Source organism: Thunnus albacares, chromosome 6 (assembly GCF_914725855.1).
Source record: "Thunnus albacares chromosome 6, fThuAlb1.1, whole genome shotgun sequence".
In the NCBI taxonomy this organism is placed as follows: Eukaryota; Metazoa; Chordata; class Actinopteri; order Scombriformes; family Scombridae; genus Thunnus; species Thunnus albacares.
Window position 1 is genome coordinate 7630522 of NC_058111.1, and position 17970 is coordinate 7648491.

Consider the following 17970-nt stretch of genomic DNA (forward strand, 5'->3'; position numbering starts at 1 on the left):
GCCACATGAAGAGCAGCAACCTTGTCAACATGAACACAGTTAGACTGAAAATGAATGTTGAACCTGCTTTGGCAGCAACTGTTTGACTGGATAAGGGGGAAGGAAATGGAGAACACCTCCCTTAAGGGACATTAACTTTGATTTTACAACCTTGATTTTATTGCAAACTAATTGCATAGCAGCCAGGTTGGCTTGATTTAATTCATCATTCAAATGTCAACATAATTAAGTACTAATCATTTCTCAAGCTCAGCAGTTGTTATGTTCATGCGTTGAGGTCAGGATGTAGAGAAGGCAAATGACACCAATTAAGTTCAGTGTTGGTTCTCCAGGTGTGTCTGATTAGTCGAAGCCTTTTTATAAACAAGAGCTGTGGCAGAACATGGAAGTCACAAGTGTTCATTGATCCGTATCAAGTACAAATACATGTAGGTCATGCTCTTTACTGTGGTACACCTCAGTCATCACAAGTATAACCAGGTGTTTTTAAGAAGTTGCAATGTAAAGATTATCACCTCTGTAATCAAGATGATTTTTTTTGATTAATGTGCCTCAAATTAATAACTTGCAGATTCAAATTACTCAAATTACTTAAAAAAAACCTTTAATGCCATGTCACAGGTCTAATCTGAAATACAGTGCTGTGCAAATATTTTAGGCACTAAAAGTAAAGTGAGGATGCTTATAAAAACAATGCCATAAATAGTTTTTATTAATCAATAATGTCATACAAAGTTTCTTCAGTGAACAGAAGAAACCTAGGCTTTATCTTTAAAACAGCACCGGTTCTCCTTGGTACACCTGCATACAGTTTTACAAGGTACTTGGCCGGTTGGTTGTTCCTGCATCTTGGAGAAGTTGCCACAGTTCCTCTGTGGGTTTAGGTGTCTCAGTTGCTTCTGTCTCTTCATATAATCCCTGACTGACTCCATGATGTTGATATCAGTACTCTTTGGGAGCCATACCATCTGTTGCAGGACTGTTTGTTCTTCTTGTCAATCAAAATAGTTCTTTATGACTCTGGCTGTATATTTGGGGTCATTGTCATGCTGCAGAATAAGTTTGGGACCGATCAGACACCTCTCTGATGGTATTGCATTATGAATAAGAATCGAAATGTCTAAAGTGCCTAAATCCTTTGCACAGTACTGTAAATGGTATAAACAATCATGGTTCATGGGTCTTTATTGTATACTCTTGCACTTTTCTGTAGATGTTGCAACACAAATCAGGTTTGGAGACTCTTCCAAACAATATTTTTGAAGGCCTGTAAACACTTCTATTCAAATAGAATATCTTGGCTTGAGTAGAGTAACCTGCTTTGAGACCTGTGATCACATAACAGTTCAGTTAAACATTAATTTGCTTACCAAAAATTGCTTATACTTATACTACTTATACTACATAAAAAAAAATCCAAAATCTATGCAAATATTTTTCATTTCAAAAGTTTAACTGCTGGACACATGATGTCTCCTACTTCACTGAAAAGTCAGTTCTCAGTGTATATGCACTGGAGGTTTCAAGTTTCAAGGCATGGCTACCTTGTGATTGACAAGTCACTATCACGGCGATAACGTTGGTTACACACTTAACGTAACGTAACCCCAGATTAGAACAGGAGTATAGGCGTAGCTGTTGTTATTTGAGTGTGTTTTCAGTTCATGAAAGTTAATTCCAACATTTTGGTTGCCTAAAAAAAGTTCAGTGTTTGGTTGTACTGAAAGACCCTCTAAGGAGTCTGCTGTTCAGTTTTTCTGATAAGTACATTTTGTTTTAAGCCTGTTTTTCGCCAAAATTAGCATCAGCAATATCACAGTTAAGCATAGACTGTAAATACACCGTGATAACCAAGCTAGCAGCTAACACTAGCGTTAGGGTCAGCTTCCCCCTTGTGTCCAAATATGGTCACTTCTGGCTCCGCAAAACCAAGATGGGGACAGTGAAAACGCCAACTCAAGGCTTCAGAACGGGAGTCCACAAACCAATGGGTGACATCACGGTGCCTACTTCCATTATTTTTTTACAGTCTATGGTCACAAATCATGCTTGTCGGTCCACACCCTAAAATTGGATTTTCAATGAGCACAGAGAAACTTTCCACTTTCAGCAGATGAAAGTGAAAGCAGCCTTCTAGTGTCAAACTCTGCACATACATTATTCTGCACAGAGAAGCTCAAACACTGAACTGTAGGAACAAGAAGAGAAAAGCATTTTTGAGTGGAGGGGGACTTTAAATATAGCCTCCATACATGCAGCAGGTAGTAGGGATAATGGTAGTACAAAGCCTGACTCCAGGTTTGCAAAATATTTAACCAAGACACAAAATTTACTAGACAATGACTTGTACATGTTTTAAAGTTACAGCCCAAACTGGATACATATGACCTCTGTAGGCTTTTCACTTTGTTGATCATGTCACAGACATCCTTGATATCTACTAGATTCACTTTAGATAGGCCTATCCTGTCTTAATTGTCTGCTGGAAGGTCAGCGTCTCACCGCGTGATTAGTCTGCCTCCACTTTGTGTTGCACAAAGCAAGTGAGTCACACTTTGTCAACAGAAGCGACGTCTGACTGTCCCTGTTTTGAGTTAATGAGTGATGAAGGCCTCAGCCAGTGAACAAGGCACCTTTCTGTGCTGATTTGAGCCGGCATTAGTTAATGACTAATTGCAGCATTGTGTTTACCATTACCTGTCAAGGTGAGCGAGTTGTAGAGATGGTTCTGTTAGAGCGGGACAGCTGACCTGACTGACTACGCCGTGTGCAACAGCGAGATTGTGTCATCTGCCAAAAATGGAAAACAGTGGAAATGTTTACATGAGATCTGCATTATGTCAGCCAAATATCTAGGCTAGATGTTTTTGAACGGCCTGTGATGACTGTTTTGAGCAACTATTGTTCACCAGCAACAGGTGTGGAAGAGTCTAGTTGAGACCTGCAAACTGTTTTAATGCTCTGTGCACAAGCAGCCTTTGTCTGATAGTTGGTGTAAAAACATGCGTACAACCAGTTTATACGCTGCACAGACATTCTTCGACACACGGAGAAGTGCACCCCAGTTACAAAGGTTAAAATCAGAAGCTTGGGGGGGGTTATGGACACAGGCAGGTGGCGATGTCAAGAGGGCGTCAGCTTGCAGCTATGGACTTGAACCCAGAATAAAGCCTCATGTGTTGGGAAGTTTCCACTATTCTAAAATTTGAGCTTGAATCCTGCTCAGTTTCAAAGCTGTTTTTTATTCCCCAATTTTACCAGTAAAGCTAGAGGCAGAAAGCTGAGAGCTGAGGCATAAGCTTTGTCATCTGGACTCTCAGGTCACACTAAAATGGATTAAAGGCAAATGTTTGTAATGCTGATAAAACCTTGAGGTTTAGTGCTGTGTCTAAATAGGCCTTAACTAAAAATCTATCATGAGCCAGTAATGAGTTTTTGCCGATATGTGCCTCAACTCTAAGTGCGAAACCGAGAGAATGAGTCTGTGTGAGTGAGCGAGCAAGAGAGAGACAGGTATTGCTACAGACACTGTTGTGGAATGTGTGGTGGAGTTTTTGTGGTTTGCAAAGTGTTTGGTAGGGGGAGGGACCTAAAACGCTGCTGAGCTACTTCTGAGTTGCAGATCCCTCCCCCAGTTCAAACTCAGTCTTTGCTTTCTTTCCCTTAAAGGGACAGTTACCGCAGAGTGTCTCTGGCCTTGCTCCCTTATCAATCTTGTGGCTTCTTCTCTCTTTGCTCATGAGGTTGATGTTGACCCACAGGCTGTGAACACATACACTGACAGATAGCACTGACTGTAAAGGTTGCTATCTGCCTCCACTGATGATATTACTCTCTTGTTGTCCCTCAGGTCCATGTGTGGTCAGTGAAGCGTCCTGGAGAGCAACATGGCAGTATGTCAGTTGAGCGTCTGGGTGAGATGAGGTGAGTTAACAGGCTGAAAAGTTTGCTTTAAAGGCCTAACCCGGAACCAGGGTGTGTTTCCAATCATCCACTCAGTACAGGCTCAGTATAAGGTTTATTATCAGCTAAAATAGGTTTAATGAAGGTATGTATTTATAATCTCTGTCAAGAATCAGTTTTCTTCTTCATTCCTAAGTCACTTTTTGTGCACGGGCCAGATTCGTATTGCTCCCAGATGTGGCCTTATAGAGAAATTTTAATTAATTTGAATTTGCCTTAAAACACAACTTTTAGGGCCCAACACACACTTTCAGTCTGAAATGCTGATTATATCATAATTTTTTCTTTTCTCCATCAGTGTTGCCTGTAAGCAGTGTGAGCTCCACTGACAGGCACAACTATTCTCCATACCAGACCTCAACCTCAATCACCAGCCAATCAAATGCACCCAGACAATAAACTGGCCAATCATGGCAAGCAGGTCACAGGTGACAGCCGATCTCAAATAGCCAGTGTAAACCAGCAGGCTCAGCAGCAGCAGGGAGCTGCTGGTCACCTGGGCCCAAAGAGCGTCAGTGCCGGGAGCCATGCAGTCAAAACCAACCAGATTTCCCCCGGCAACCCTGGGCTGAAGGCTGTCAGCCAATCAGTGAGCGGCGGCGGCGGCGGTGGTGGTGGCGGCGGCGGCGGAGGTGGAGGGATGCTGAAAACCAAATCCAAGCGGGAGCGGAGCGTCTCCATTGACTCTGGTGAATCAAGAAATGCCATTCCTCCAGCCCTGGAGACAGATGCCAAAGGAGGTAAGGCACACATGCACAGAAGAAACTGTCAGAGTCTCGGACTTATAGACTGCGTGTTTCTGTTCGAAGTATGCAGAAGTTCACTTCCTTTACCTTCCTATCAGCCTAATCTTTACCCGAAATACCAGATTACGTACATTCACCTCCTCCACAGCAGGAAGTGAATGTAAGGACTGAGAGGACAGAAGAACTTGTTTTCTCTCTTGCTGAAATGCCCTGACCTTTCAGTGAAGCGTCAGAATTTCCCCCTGGCTTTTGATAGTTGTGCTATGCCCGCGCTGTAGTGACGTGTCTTAGATGAAAAAGCATCAGGGCTTTCTGTAGTGCTCCAAGAGAGAGACAGGTCATGAGGTTGTGTAAAAATTTAGTAAGCCTAGAGAGGTTGTTGTTGTTTGTAAAGCAGGAGATGCTGAGTGGGTAGAAAGATTTAAAGTTCCTTTTTGTGAACGTCCCAGTCAACACTTGTGTTTAATTTGCGTTTGTTTGCTGTTGTTCTCTTAGGCATGCGTGTTCACGTGAGTGTTATGACTGCAGATGACATTTACATGATTTTGTGAAACTCATCTGGGCTTCCTGTACATGACTTGAACCTCCTCTTTAAACACACACACACACACAAACACACACACACACACACACCTTGATAGACTCAGAGGGAGGGGTGTGGTTCCAACATAGAGCTGCAGATTCTGAAAGAGGGAGAGAATGAAAGACAGGGTGGGTCTTTTGAAGGCAAATCTCTTCTTGCTCCATTTGACCACACACACACACACACATACACATACACACGTTCCTTTTCTCTCTCTCTAGTTCTGTCATTCCCTGTGATCTAATTTCTGCCTGTAGAAAAACAAAAGTGCATTGAAATGAAATGCAAGCCCTCCCTCTTTTTTTTCCTCAAATCACTTTGCTGCCAAACCTGGAGAGGGTCAGTGACAAATAGTCTGAACATAGTAGCAGACACGGCTCAATAGCTGAGTTTCTTGTTAAGATAAACTAGTTACTGTTGGCAACAAAAACATTTGCAGAGAACAAGACATCAGCTCTTTTCATACTGCCTCTCTGAAAGGTAGCAGTCCTCCCTCTGCTGTCCTTTCACTGTACTGTCATAGCATAACTCACTTCCTTCCTTACTGTACATTTAGTCTTTTAAAGGTGCAGTGTGTAGTGGCATCTAGTGGAACGGACTTGGCAGAAATGGAATATAATATTCATAAGTATGTTTTAATTAGTGTATAATCACTTGAAAATAAGAACTGTTGTGTTTTCGTTACCTTAGAATGAGCCCTTTATATGTACATGGGGAGCTTCCATCGAGCCCGCCATGTTGCACCGCCATGTTTCTACAGTAGCTCCAAACAGGCAAACCAAACACTGGCTCTAGAGAGGACCTTTTGCGTTTTCCACGGCTAATTCTCTTACATGTTTGGAAGGGGAGAGGTGGGGGGGGGGGGGGGGGGGGTATTCAGTTTGTTGCAATCTGGAACCTCACCGCTAGATGCCACTAAATCCTACACACTGGTCCTTTAGGAGCTTGTCCGCAAAAGAGATAGTTCAAACATAAGTGCATGACCCCAGGTTTCACCTCACAGGCTTATAATGTTTTCAAAAAATATTTAAGTTGGCTAATAGAGACATGTTGGTCTGGTCAACATAATCCATAATGTTACATGACATGACTATGGTACATTTTGCGAACATCACTTTATGTGGCAGCTAATTACTGTTTTTAATGGACCATTTGATGATTGATTTAATGTGGTTTTGGCATTTAACATCATGTTCTGATTTAAAATGACTGATTACATTCATCAAGGCAGCTGGAGGCTGGAATTCAATAACTTGTAAGGCAAACTGCATTAGACGGAGTAGTACAGTAGCCTCTAGCTCTGGAAAATACAGTGGTGGGTTAAGACCATTAGCAGTGAACATTAAAAACAAAGACATTGGTAATACCTTTTAAAGGGAGAGTACTATGACTGTTTTTATCTAGATATTGATGTGTGTTTTATCTTCCAGAGGGTGTTATGCGCAGTAAGCGGCGCTGTGTTCTGGAGAAGAAACAGCCATATAGTGGAGATGAATGGTGCTCTGGACCTGACACAGAGGAAGATGAAGACAAGCCACACACTGCAACCCACCGTGAGTCTGTCTGCTTCTACAGAGGGTGAATGTAGCACAGTCCTCAATAACAAATGGTATCACTGTGACCACAAGTGTGAAGGCCACATAAATAATAACATGTAGGAATCCCCTTCCACTTCTCAATTTTATTTTCTTTGAGAACAGGTTAAAGCCATAAATTATCCATAGGTTCAGATCCTGCACACACTGAAAGGAAGAAGATGAGAGCTTGGAATGCCATGCTATACCTTCCCACTGATTTGACTTTACATGTGGTTTAGCTCCATCTAGTGTTTAGATGTTGTATATAAAAAGATGTACTAGGGTTGCAATTAAACACCAATATATCATTTTAGACTGATTAAACCAGTGTGCTGATGATTTTTCTCAGGGGAGCGAGGGCTGGCAGGTCCTATCCAGGGGCTTCCTGATCGCCTGTCTGCAGGATCCATGTCTGAACCTGGGGGTCCTGTAATGAGTTGTGGAGTGGGACCAGGGCTAAAGGCAGAGCCACCTCAGTCTTCACAGCAAGTGGTGTATGTTTTCACAACCAACCTAGCCAACAGGTACAAACTATTTGCAGATCTGAAATGCATTTTTTTTTTTTTTTAGCAATAATTCAATAATGTTTCACCTGCCAGTATTTATTTGCACTAACTGGAAGTAGAGATGTCCACATGTTCTTAATCTTATCAACAAATAGATTTTGATATGGTTTTTTAGATTTCAAAACTGAATTATATGACTGCAGTGTTCATCTAATTTGTAATATTGATGTATTATTTTGACAGTGCTGCAGAGGCAGTAATGAAAGGACAGACCGATTCCATTCTTCTGTTTCACCAGCAAAATGTTCCATGCACCAAGTTGGAGCAGGTCAGACATCTACAACTCAGTGGCAAATTAAACAAAATATCAACTTTGTGTCAAACCTATACTATGGTGAAGTAAAGGTTTATAATAAAGACCACAGGTGCAAACTATGTGGTATGGGTAATTTGTTTAGCTATTTTGGTCTCAGATACCTCTTTGTTCCTGTTTCCATCAGCAGTGGTTAGGACCGGTGTGAATATTTGCACCAAAAAAGTGAAGTGCACTATGTGTTGGTTTGGAAAATGATTTTAAATAGTAAGATTATTTTAGTAATTATATAACAAACGATTACATTACAATAAAAGTGATAATGATGATAATTCATGATAATAATATAACTTTAGTAACAGTGTAAAGTAGTAACAGCATTTTTTTCATAGCCTGAACCTATTTCTTTTTCTCCTTTTGTCTGCCACAGGGCCACCCATCAGGGAAGCTTCCTAATCTATCTGAGAAGGTGAACTCCAGCAGCTCTCCACACACAGGCACCCCTAAATCCCAAAGTGGAACTCCACAGCCAGCCTCTGCAGGAGTTGGAGGCCCATTGCATCCTGCAGGGACACCATCATCAGCCGGACACTCTGATAATGAATCTTCTCAGATTAGACCTGGCGGAGCTTCCAGCAATAATAGCATTGTGGCCCATAGATCAGAGGGAGGGAGCACGGCCACACCTACAGGCCCAGTCCAAGGAACTGGAGATGGGGAGGGTGGAGGGGGTATGCCCCTTCCTGTTGCTACTGCTTCTCCCTCGGGGAGTCCCTCCATCCTATCTGCACATCTACAGAGTGATACAGGCCAGAGGAGCGGCCCAGGGAACACAGATGGTCTTTCCAAAGAGCAGCTGGAACACAGAGAGCGTTCTTTGCAGACGCTAAGAGACATAGAGAGGCTGCTTCTACGCAGTGGGGCAAGTGGAGGCCTTGCAGACACAGGAGGCTCCAACAACAATCCTCCTAATAATGCCTCCAACCTAAATAATAACAACAATACTGATAGGAGTGCTATTCTTGAGGATAGTGAGAATGGCACTAATAACCCTGGAAATTGCAGTAGTGGTAATATGGTACCGTCAGCCTTGGCTCCGATGGGAGGAATGAAGAAATATGAAGAACCCCTCCAGTCTATAATTTCTCAAACACAGTCTCTTGGTGGACCTGGCCTTGACAGCCCTCAAATGGACTCTCACCATAACCTACCACAACACCAACATCACCAGCTGTCTTCACCTGGGATTGACATGGGTCCCTTACTTGGACCAGAAGGGCTGACCCCAGAGCAAATAGCGTGGAGGAAACTTCAAGAAGAGTACTACCAAGAGAAGAGACGACAACAGGAAATGCAACCCACCACACATCCTCAGCACTTTAGAATGATGACCGAGATGGGCATGCATGGGGGTCCCATGATGATGAGAGGACCCCCTCCTCCCTACCACAGCAAGTCTGGAGACCAACAGTGGGGCCCTGGCAATATGATGGGAGGAGGAATGGGTGGAAATGCACGAATGATGGACATGCACCAAGAGGGACCTCGTGGTCCAAGGTTCCTAGGACAGATGCAGAGAGGGCCACCGGGGGGAGGGGGGTTTCCTGGTAGTCCAGGGGGAGTTTTATCAATGGAGGGTCTAGGACCTCAAAGGGCCACCAGGCCAGGGATGATTTGGCTCGATGATATGCCCAACAACATGGGTGGTGGAGGTCCCTTTCATGGGTGCTACCCAGGTGGACCTCCTCAGCACTTGCAGGGTGACCCAGAACATTTGTTGACGCGTGAGGAAATGTTTCGCATCATGGAGAAACGGCAGATGCAGGGGCTTCCTAGGTTTGAACTTGATCGAATAGCTAAACAGCAGCAACAGGGAAACCTGGGCTCAAGAATTACGGAGAATCCTGGGGGCCCAGACTTCCCCAATTTGGGAATGGGCCGGGGTCCACCCTCCACTCGAGGTGATTCTATGGACTTTCCTGGCTCACGGGACATTATGGGCTCTCCTGGAGGGGGTCCTCAGATGAGAGACTTGGTGGATTCTCCTCTAGGGAGCAACCTTACTATGAACATGAACCCACAGATGAGTGTTCAGCAACAACAGCACATGATTCTATCTCAGAAGCTCCGAGGAGGTCCTGCAGGAGGGGGGCCTTTAGGTGAGATGTTTAGCCCAGGAGAGATTTCACGAATCAGAGCTTCACAGAATGGAAGAGGAAATAAGGGAATGATCCCAGGACCGGATGGTCACTTTCAGTTTCCCAATCAAGGTCCTTTCCCTGGAGGACAGGTGGAAGGACCCTATCTTCAACAACCTGGCCCTGAGATGTTTGGGCCTGACCAGCAGAGTTCTAATCAGATGGGAGGTACATCACGACTTAGTCATATGCCGATCACTGGAGGCCTCAGGGGAGCAGATCTTGGTCCTAGGCACCCCTCTGACCTGTCAATCAATGTCCACCCACTGACCTCTCCTGCAGTGCCTCTTCCTCGTCAGCTTAAATCTCCATCACTCAACCAAGAGCCTTCACCTCTTCTACCTTCTCCCTCTGCTCCAGGACTCAAGTCACCCTCTCAGATCTCCTCCGCAGGGCATCATCCACCTCTTCCCCCTGCATCTGGTGCTGGTACTCCTTCCTCTTCTTCCATGAAGTCTCCCCAGATAATGGGGTCTTCCAACCTTGGGTTGCACTCTCCGTCTGCCTCTCCTGGACGACTCAAGTCCCCAGCCATGGCTGTGGGCTCTCCAGTGTTCCAGGGCTCTCCAGCTCTTCCAAGTCCAGGTGGTCCAACCAGTGGGAGGGTAGTGGGCAATGGAGGAAGTAATTCCACTGAGACAGGTATGATCACAATCCAATATGTTCGGAACACACTGCTGGGATCTCTAATGTCTGATCATCATTAATGCTGTTGCTCATATTTCTGTGACAATAACTATTTTTTTTATGTTCTTTGCAGGCCAATCACTTCCTCCCAGGAGTTCAAACTCTACCCCCATCAGCCAGCCAGGCTCTATGAATCCTAGTATGCCATTTACTTCTTCTCCTGATGCCCCTCCATCACAGAATCCTTTGTCTCTGATCATGTCTCAGATGTCCAAGTATGCCATGCCCAGTTCCACTCCTCTCTACCACGATGCAATCAAAACAATTGCCACTTCTGATGATGAGATGCTGCCAGATCGACCTCTTCTATCTGGTGTCAGCATTGGAGGTATGAAAACAAGAACACACTGTGACTGTAATTTGTCAGTTGATTTTTTTTGTTTGTTTATATTTAAAAAAAAACAAGAAAATATATAATAAGAAGCAACAAAAAAAATGTGTGTATATATATATATATATATATATATATATATATATATATATATATATATATATATATATATATATATATATTTAAGCAAGAAAACAACACAAACAAAATCATCTGGAAACATATATATCAAAATCTTAGTATGTTCAAACAGGAGTAGGAAGAAGTTCAAACCTTTTCTAGCCCTACCCTTTTTTGTACTTTAACAATAAACTGCTGTTGTGATTAATATGAAAAGTCAACTATCCTCTACCAGTGTCCATGATACCCATCTCAATCAAATTAAACAAAAACAAAACATTCAAACAAAACAAGAACAAAACAGAATAATTACCACCAAACAAACAACACAAGAACAAATCAATCAGATAGGGAACAAACAAAACATCACAAGTCCATCCCATATCTGTTTAATATATTGCCATGTCATTAGAAACAGATTGAATTAATGATGAATGAGGTGTGTTGTTTCCTAGATCTGTGTTGCTTTTCCCATAAAATCCTTCACCTAGTCCAAACCCTCATATTATCCTACCTCTCGTATATAGTGCTGTTTTCAAATATGAATAGAACTCCAATTAATATTTCATGAGTAAAATGTGTTGAGAAAGAGGGCAGTCTATTTTCAAATGTTAATAGTGTAATTTCTCTCATGCTGGGCTTGTTTTATCACCAGGAAACATGGGGAACCCCCAGACCTCCCAGATACTTGTCTCCCAGAGCTCCATTGGGCCCCACAGTGATCCACAAAGCCCCATGGGTATTGTAAGCCAAGGTCAGCAGCACCTGTCCCATGACGCCTCAGGACCTGTGCTTTCTTCTCCAAACCAAATGGGCATGCCTGCCATGAATTCTGCCATGATGGGAGGAGGAGCACCTGACGGAATGGGGCCCTGCAACGTTTCACCCATATCTCAGAACCAGATGGCAGGTTTTCCTCGCATGCAGCCACCATCTCATGGGCCCATGCACTCACCTATTGGAGGAATGTCACAGAATTTCTCTCAGTCTAATGAGGCTATTCTGCCACCTCAGCAGTTACACCTGCTTAGCAAAGGCCATCCTCACCAACGTCCTTCTCACCCCGCAGACTCATTTGCCTCTTTGCCCATGGGGGATGGCCCGGATCTAAGTGAAGTCATACGTCCGACTCACACAGGTATCCCTGAGTTTGATCTCTCCCGTATCATTCCTTCTGATAAACCCAGTAGCACGCTTCAGTACTTCCCTAAGAGTGAGCCACATCAGAATCCACATCAGGGGCCACCATCCCAGCAACCTACTCCACAGCAGCTCCTCAAGCAGCTGTCGTCTTCTGGCCCTCCACACAGCACTGGCCCTTCATCCAACCCCCACTTAGCAAACCTACAGAATATGATGGCTGAACAGCAGTTGCCACCTCACCCCTCACATGGTGGAATACGCCAAAGCATGGGTATTCTTCAGGGGGGGTCTAGAGGAATGATTTCTGGCGGGGGCATGGGCCCAATGTGCCCCCCTGGGCATATGATGGGAAGGATAGGCATGGTGCCCCAACAGCAACTCCAGCAACAGCAAGCCATGATGGCTAACAGCCTTCTCCACCATCCCTCCAATCCATACCCTGGCATGATGTCATCCCAGCAGCACCCACACAATCTGATGGCACAGCAAAACATTATGATGATGCAGGCTAAGCAGCGAAGCATGTCAATTCCAGGGGATCCCTTTGGCCCCCAGGGTCCTTTAATGTCCCCTCAGGGTCCCATGATGGCCCCTCCCCACCCACAGTCTGGTATGATGGGGCCTCAGTCTCTCAGACAGCGGGGAATGTCTCTGGACAGTCCCATTGGCTATGGCCCTGGAGGTATGGCCAATATGCCATTTTGATCCAGCTCATATAAACTGTAAAAACAAAAAAAAAAGGTAACCTACCCATTGTGTCGAAATTTTTTCATTGTTACTCTTGCAGTTGTTTGAAAAGAGGAATTGTAAAAACGAGATATCAGTGATAATCTTAATATTTTGGATTACACCTGATTAGAAAATTGAATATTTAAAAGCACTGTAACATGGTTCAATAACAAATCTGAAGCCATTTTCTAAAATACTGTAAAATATGTATATTTCAAAGATGTGTGTATTTGTTTTGGGAACAGAGTGGTGTTCAGGAGAGGAGTGCCTCAAATTTCTCTTTGTTTTAATATCATTGATTTATTTTCTTCAACTACCAAACTGTTGTGCAAAGGAATAATATATATATATATATCTATATATATCTCTCTCTATATAGATATATATATATAATACCTACAATTATATGTATATAATATATACTTGCTGTATATAAGAAGCCATTTGTGATTGTTTGCAGTTGTTCTGTATAACAGTGTTTTAATAGAAGTCTAAAAATAGAATAATACTGATGTCTAAAGGTGGTTTTAGTTTGTTTATTGTGTTGTTGTTTGATAACATTGACAAGGGGACACAATTGATGTAAAACATTTGAAATCTTTATTAACAGAGCAGTAGCTAAAATACAAGCAAAAACAGATTTTTCCCAACAACATTTTAACAACATTTTTTTTTTTGACTGGGTAAATAAATCATCTTTTAAATGCAATCAAAACAACAATGGGTACTATATTGTCAGAGTATCTGATAAAATTGAAACACTCTCCATCATTACAAGTGAAATACTGTAGAAAACAACAGAACAGAAGCATTTTAGTTACAGCTGATAATGTATCAGGGTGTATTAGATTAAGATGGTGCTGCTGGTGGTCGCTCCATCAGAAACCGATGGTCGACTGTGACCCCGAGCTCTGATGAAAGGCAGACAAACACGACGGCAGCCCAACTGGCAAAGCAACTCTATTAACTCATTGCGAAACCGCACCCCAACAAAGGCGTACAAGAAAGGATTCAGACAACAGTGTGAGAAACCCAGGCTGCGTGTCACCTCAAGAGCTGTGTTCAGTAAGTTACGAGACTTACAGTTTTCATGTGTGATGATCTGGAAATCTACCATTGTCCTTATCAGTAAGGTGATGTTATATGGAAGCAAACAGAAACAAAAGATGAGGGTAATAAGTAAAGCTAGTCGAATGGCACCTCGCGTCGCTTTGTTTTTCTGACTTTTGCGCAAAGTAATTACTATTGCTGTGTAGCAGTAGCTCATGACAGCCAAAGGTAGGAAAAAACAAACATGATTTAAGATGCTATTGGTCAAAACCCAGTTGCTTCCATGGATACCGTACTGATAATAGTCACAGGACAACTTTTCTGTCTCTGCGTATTCCTCTGTCACAGTAAGAAACACAACATCAGGTATTGACAAACCCAAACAGACCAGCCACAGTGAAATGCATGTTTGGTGCACTGTTCTTGGACGTCGACTTTGCAGGCTAGGAATAGCATGAACAATAGCCAAATACCGATCAAACCCAATGCAAGCTAGAAGGAAACTCCCAAAGAGGAAGTTGAGCTTCTTCACCAGGCCCATCAGCTTGCAGAGAAACTCCCCAAACAGCCATCCATTAGCGAACTTAACCATTTCAAAAGGAAACGTACAAAGAAGCATCAGGTCAGCCAGGGCCAGGTGCAGCAGGTAGATCTCAGTGATGCGTAGAAGGCGCCAATGTCTCAGCAGCACTGTTATCATCAGGCCGTTCCCTGCCATGCCCAGCAGAAATATTAAACCGTAGAGCACAGCATACATGGTCTCCAAGCCCAGGTCATCATCGCAGAGGAATATCTCTTCAGTCGGGTATGTATAATTCTCAAGTTCTCCAAGGTCTGCTACCTGTAAAGGTAACTCAAAAGAGGGAAAATATTACTTTCAATTAAGGTTTTATTAATCCATTAATACACAATTGTAAGGTGGATTTATTTTGGCTAAATTCTGGTAGTATGTTGCTATTAATAATGAAATGAAAAACCAATCATCACATAACACTGATATGTCTCTCAGTTCCCACCAGCTCAGCTCAGTTCTCAGTCAAATTGTTTCTCAGGAAACGCTGAATTGACCAGATTTTTTTCACTTCCCTTTCACAGTAACTAACAGATGTTTTTGGCAACTATGCCAAAACATCATACTTTGGCTGTATACTAATTAATCGATACTAATGATGTTTTTTTGGGGTTTTTTTTTTTTTAACCTAATTTGCAACCAAATAGTGCTAGTGTATATTCTAAGGTATTGAAACCTAAATTGTCACTTTAAATGAAGGCTGGTATTCTCTAATGATGGGATTAAGTTAGTGAGCCGAAAATCAATAAAAAATGTATTGATATTACAATAATTAGGGTAAAACTCTATATTATAAAATGATATCCATAATTTTAAGCCTATGTATGTAGAATGTGCTAATGTTACACTAGTTTCTTAAAGTAGCTTCTAAAAATATTGGCATTATTTAAGATAGAGGGGTAAATATTTTCACTATTATCACATCATTTCATGGTATTTTTCTTATATAATTGTTTTCTGCCTTTTAAAACGGGGAAATCCTTTTCCAATAGGTAAATGAACTGTCTCAGTTCAATCTATTGTTGTCTTGAACGATTGTGATTTGGAATTAGAAAAAATCACAGATAAAATCATGCTAGTGTTTTCTTAAATCATATTATTTCTACCTTCTACATCAGTGTGATGATAAATGAATTGCAAGCTATTTGAAGCCTGTGATCAGAAAATAGAGTTAACCACTGCTCTCTCCCCTCATGAAAATGATACAGGATGCATTAGAGTGAATTTCTTCCTCCTATTACCCCAGTGAATCAACAGGAAAGAAGCAGCATCCCCCACACACATCTGTTTAGCTGCCTTTTTTTTTTTTTTTTTTTTTTTTTTTTTTTTACAGTTCAGTAATTCAACTTTAATTTTCCTGCCAGTCTATCACCTTATTACAACTACTTTGTAACAATTTACAAATCTTGTAGTTGAGTCTTAATCATGTGAGGCTGCTAGACAATGTTCATTACTTTAAAATCTTGCTTTAAGATGCCAGATGCCGCAGCTGAGGCTTATAAAATTGTAACGAGTTATGCTTTACTGTTTTAAAAAGTAGATTGAAGCTAATGTAGTGTCCACCAGCATTTTAGAGAATATCTCAATACAGTCTAAATCACAGAAAGACAGCCTGTTGCTAACTATTACACCAATTTTCCTAAGGTTATAGAATTTACAAATTGAAAATGAAAACATGCTATAGTCTAATATCTTACTATTCACTATATATATATGTCTGTAATTTAAAAAAAAACAACCCTTTCAGAAACATTAGTTACTTGAGAAATTTACCATTCACTTCAACAATTTTTCATAACAACTTACCCCAGAATCAAAGAAGAATGTTTCAGCCATTGTGGTTTCTGCCATTGTCTCGGTCACTTGCATAGCTCACTCTGCCGTGGTGAAATGTGCTTGTGCTTCCTGTTTGTACTGCTTCTTGAATATTCACTTAGTTAATTTCTTTGTTGGGGGTGCATTTGAACCAAGTCAAAACAGTTGAAAGCTACATACCAGGCTTTATATAGTAAGTATGCAGGAGCAGTGATGCGAGTACAAGTAACTGCACCCTGCAATATATTCTGTCTTATGGCAAGCAAGTGACAGTTACAGTCAGTCAGATTTATTTGGTGATGTATTTGGAGGATTTTTGGTAACAGCCAAACAACGTAACACATCTTATCTGATTACAACATCCAGCTTTCCTAATAATAAGAATGTGTTGGTGTGAGATCATACAACATAGTCCAGTTTTGTCACTGGCATCAGTTCAGTGTTTTTTTTTATTGAAACATTCAACACATACATCACGAAGGTATAAGTCAGCTGAAGTTTATTAAGAATTTAACTAAAGTATCGTGGAGATAGTTGGGCAGCAGTGGTTACAGAAGTGGATTTGTTACAGGAAACTCCCCTAGAGGATAGGTTCTCAATTTTTCAGTTCTGTCTTACAACAACAGTCAGGTGTCTGTATGAACATTAAAACAGATTTTGTTTGCTGTAATCACTCATGCTGTTCATACTGACCATTAGAAGATCACCTCCAAATGTGCTTACAGTGTAAGTGATGGGGGGGGAACAAGATCTACTAAAAAGACTGTAACTTTGAATGATATTGTAAGTAAGTAAGCTTTTATTTATATAGCACTTTTTAAAACACACAGTTACAAAGCGCTTCACATGCACATGCAAAATTGAAACATATAGATTAATAAAATAGACAAACATGACAGAGAGAAATCAACCAAAATGAAATAAAACAGGACATGGGAACAAGAAGGGAGGTCTATAGACAGGTTTGCTGGTTTGCTGATATAAGTGGGTTTTGAGGCGCCGTTTAAAACAGTCCAAGGATTCAGCCGATCTAACAGGTTGTGGAAGATGATTCCACAGAGTTGGGGCTAAGAATACAAATGCGTGGTCACCTTTTGATTTGCGGTTTGTGTGGGGGGATAGATAGAAGGCCAAGATTTGAGGATCGAAGAGGTCGTGAACTGGAATGGGGAACAAAGAGCTAAGAAATGTAGCTAGGGGCAAGGTCATGGAGTGCTTTATATGTAATCAGCAGGATCTTGTAGTTTATTCTGAATTTTACCGGAAACCAATGGAGGGATGCCAGAACAGGGGTAATGTGGGACCTACGGCTAGTTCTGGTTAGAAGTCTAGCTGCTGTATTTTGGATTAACTGTAAACGTTTTAGAGAAGACTGACTGAGGCAGGTGTAGAGGGAGTTACAGTAGTCTAACTGGGAGAAAATGAATGTGTGGATTGATTGTCCAAGAACAGTAGGGGGCAATATAGGTCTTATTTCTTAACCAAAGAAAACAGGACTGGACGAGCTTATTAACATGACAGTCAAATGTCATATACTGGTCAAAGATGATACCGAGATGATATTGACTTGATTTGACCAATTTGGACAGTTGAAGCTTCATATTAGCTGCAGAAAAACACTTTTAAATACATTTTTGC

The 17970-nt window shown here is 41.8% G+C and overlaps 2 protein-coding genes across 3 annotated transcripts in view; one reads left to right on the forward strand and one right to left on the reverse strand.

Annotated features, from left to right (window-relative positions):
* The window catches only part of bcl9l (bcl9 like), a 29352-nt gene extending 16371 nt beyond the window's left edge, over positions 1 to 12981 (forward strand). Inside the window, exons 2-9 of the mRNA XM_044353636.1 lie at positions 3851 to 3924; positions 4262 to 4703; positions 6723 to 6845; positions 7219 to 7393; positions 7619 to 7703; positions 8119 to 10528; positions 10647 to 10901; positions 11680 to 12981. Coding sequence (XP_044209571.1) covers positions 4346 to 4703; positions 6723 to 6845; positions 7219 to 7393; positions 7619 to 7703; positions 8119 to 10528; positions 10647 to 10901; positions 11680 to 12872 — 4599 coding nt within the window. The 5' untranslated portion in view covers positions 3851 to 3924; positions 4262 to 4345 and the 3' untranslated portion in view covers positions 12873 to 12981. The remainder of the gene's footprint in view (positions 1 to 3850; positions 3925 to 4261; positions 4704 to 6722; positions 6846 to 7218; positions 7394 to 7618; positions 7704 to 8118; positions 10529 to 10646; positions 10902 to 11679) is intronic.
* Positions 12982 to 13473: 492 nt separating this feature from the next.
* Positions 13474 to 16706, reverse strand: LOC122983664 (C-X-C chemokine receptor type 5-like). 2 transcript variants are annotated; one of them, XM_044353637.1, is made up of 2 exons: positions 16324 to 16706; positions 13474 to 14799 (listed from the first exon to the last, which is right to left on the reverse strand). In XM_044353637.1, exons 1-2 carry the CDS (start codon positions 16384 to 16386, stop codon positions 13741 to 13743), a joined length of 1122 nt encoding a protein of 373 aa, XP_044209572.1. In that variant the 5' UTR covers positions 16387 to 16706; the 3' UTR covers positions 13474 to 13740. The 2 variants fall into 2 exon arrangements, with proteins under 2 accessions (XP_044209572.1, XP_044209573.1); XM_044353638.1 differs by having other exon boundaries at positions 13474 to 14787; positions 16324 to 16681.
* Between the last annotated feature and the right edge of the window lie 1264 nt (positions 16707 to 17970).

Excerpts from the sequence above, each read along its gene's own strand:
- LOC122983664 (XM_044353637.1), bottom strand. The coding sequence starts at position 16,386 with ATGCAAGTGACCGAGACAATGGCAGAAACCACAATGGCTGAAACATTC. Across the intron at positions 14,800-16,323 it reads CATTCTTCTTTGATTCTGGG|TTACCTTTACAGGTAGCAGA; the intron begins GTAAGTTGTTAT and ends CCCTCTTTTGAG.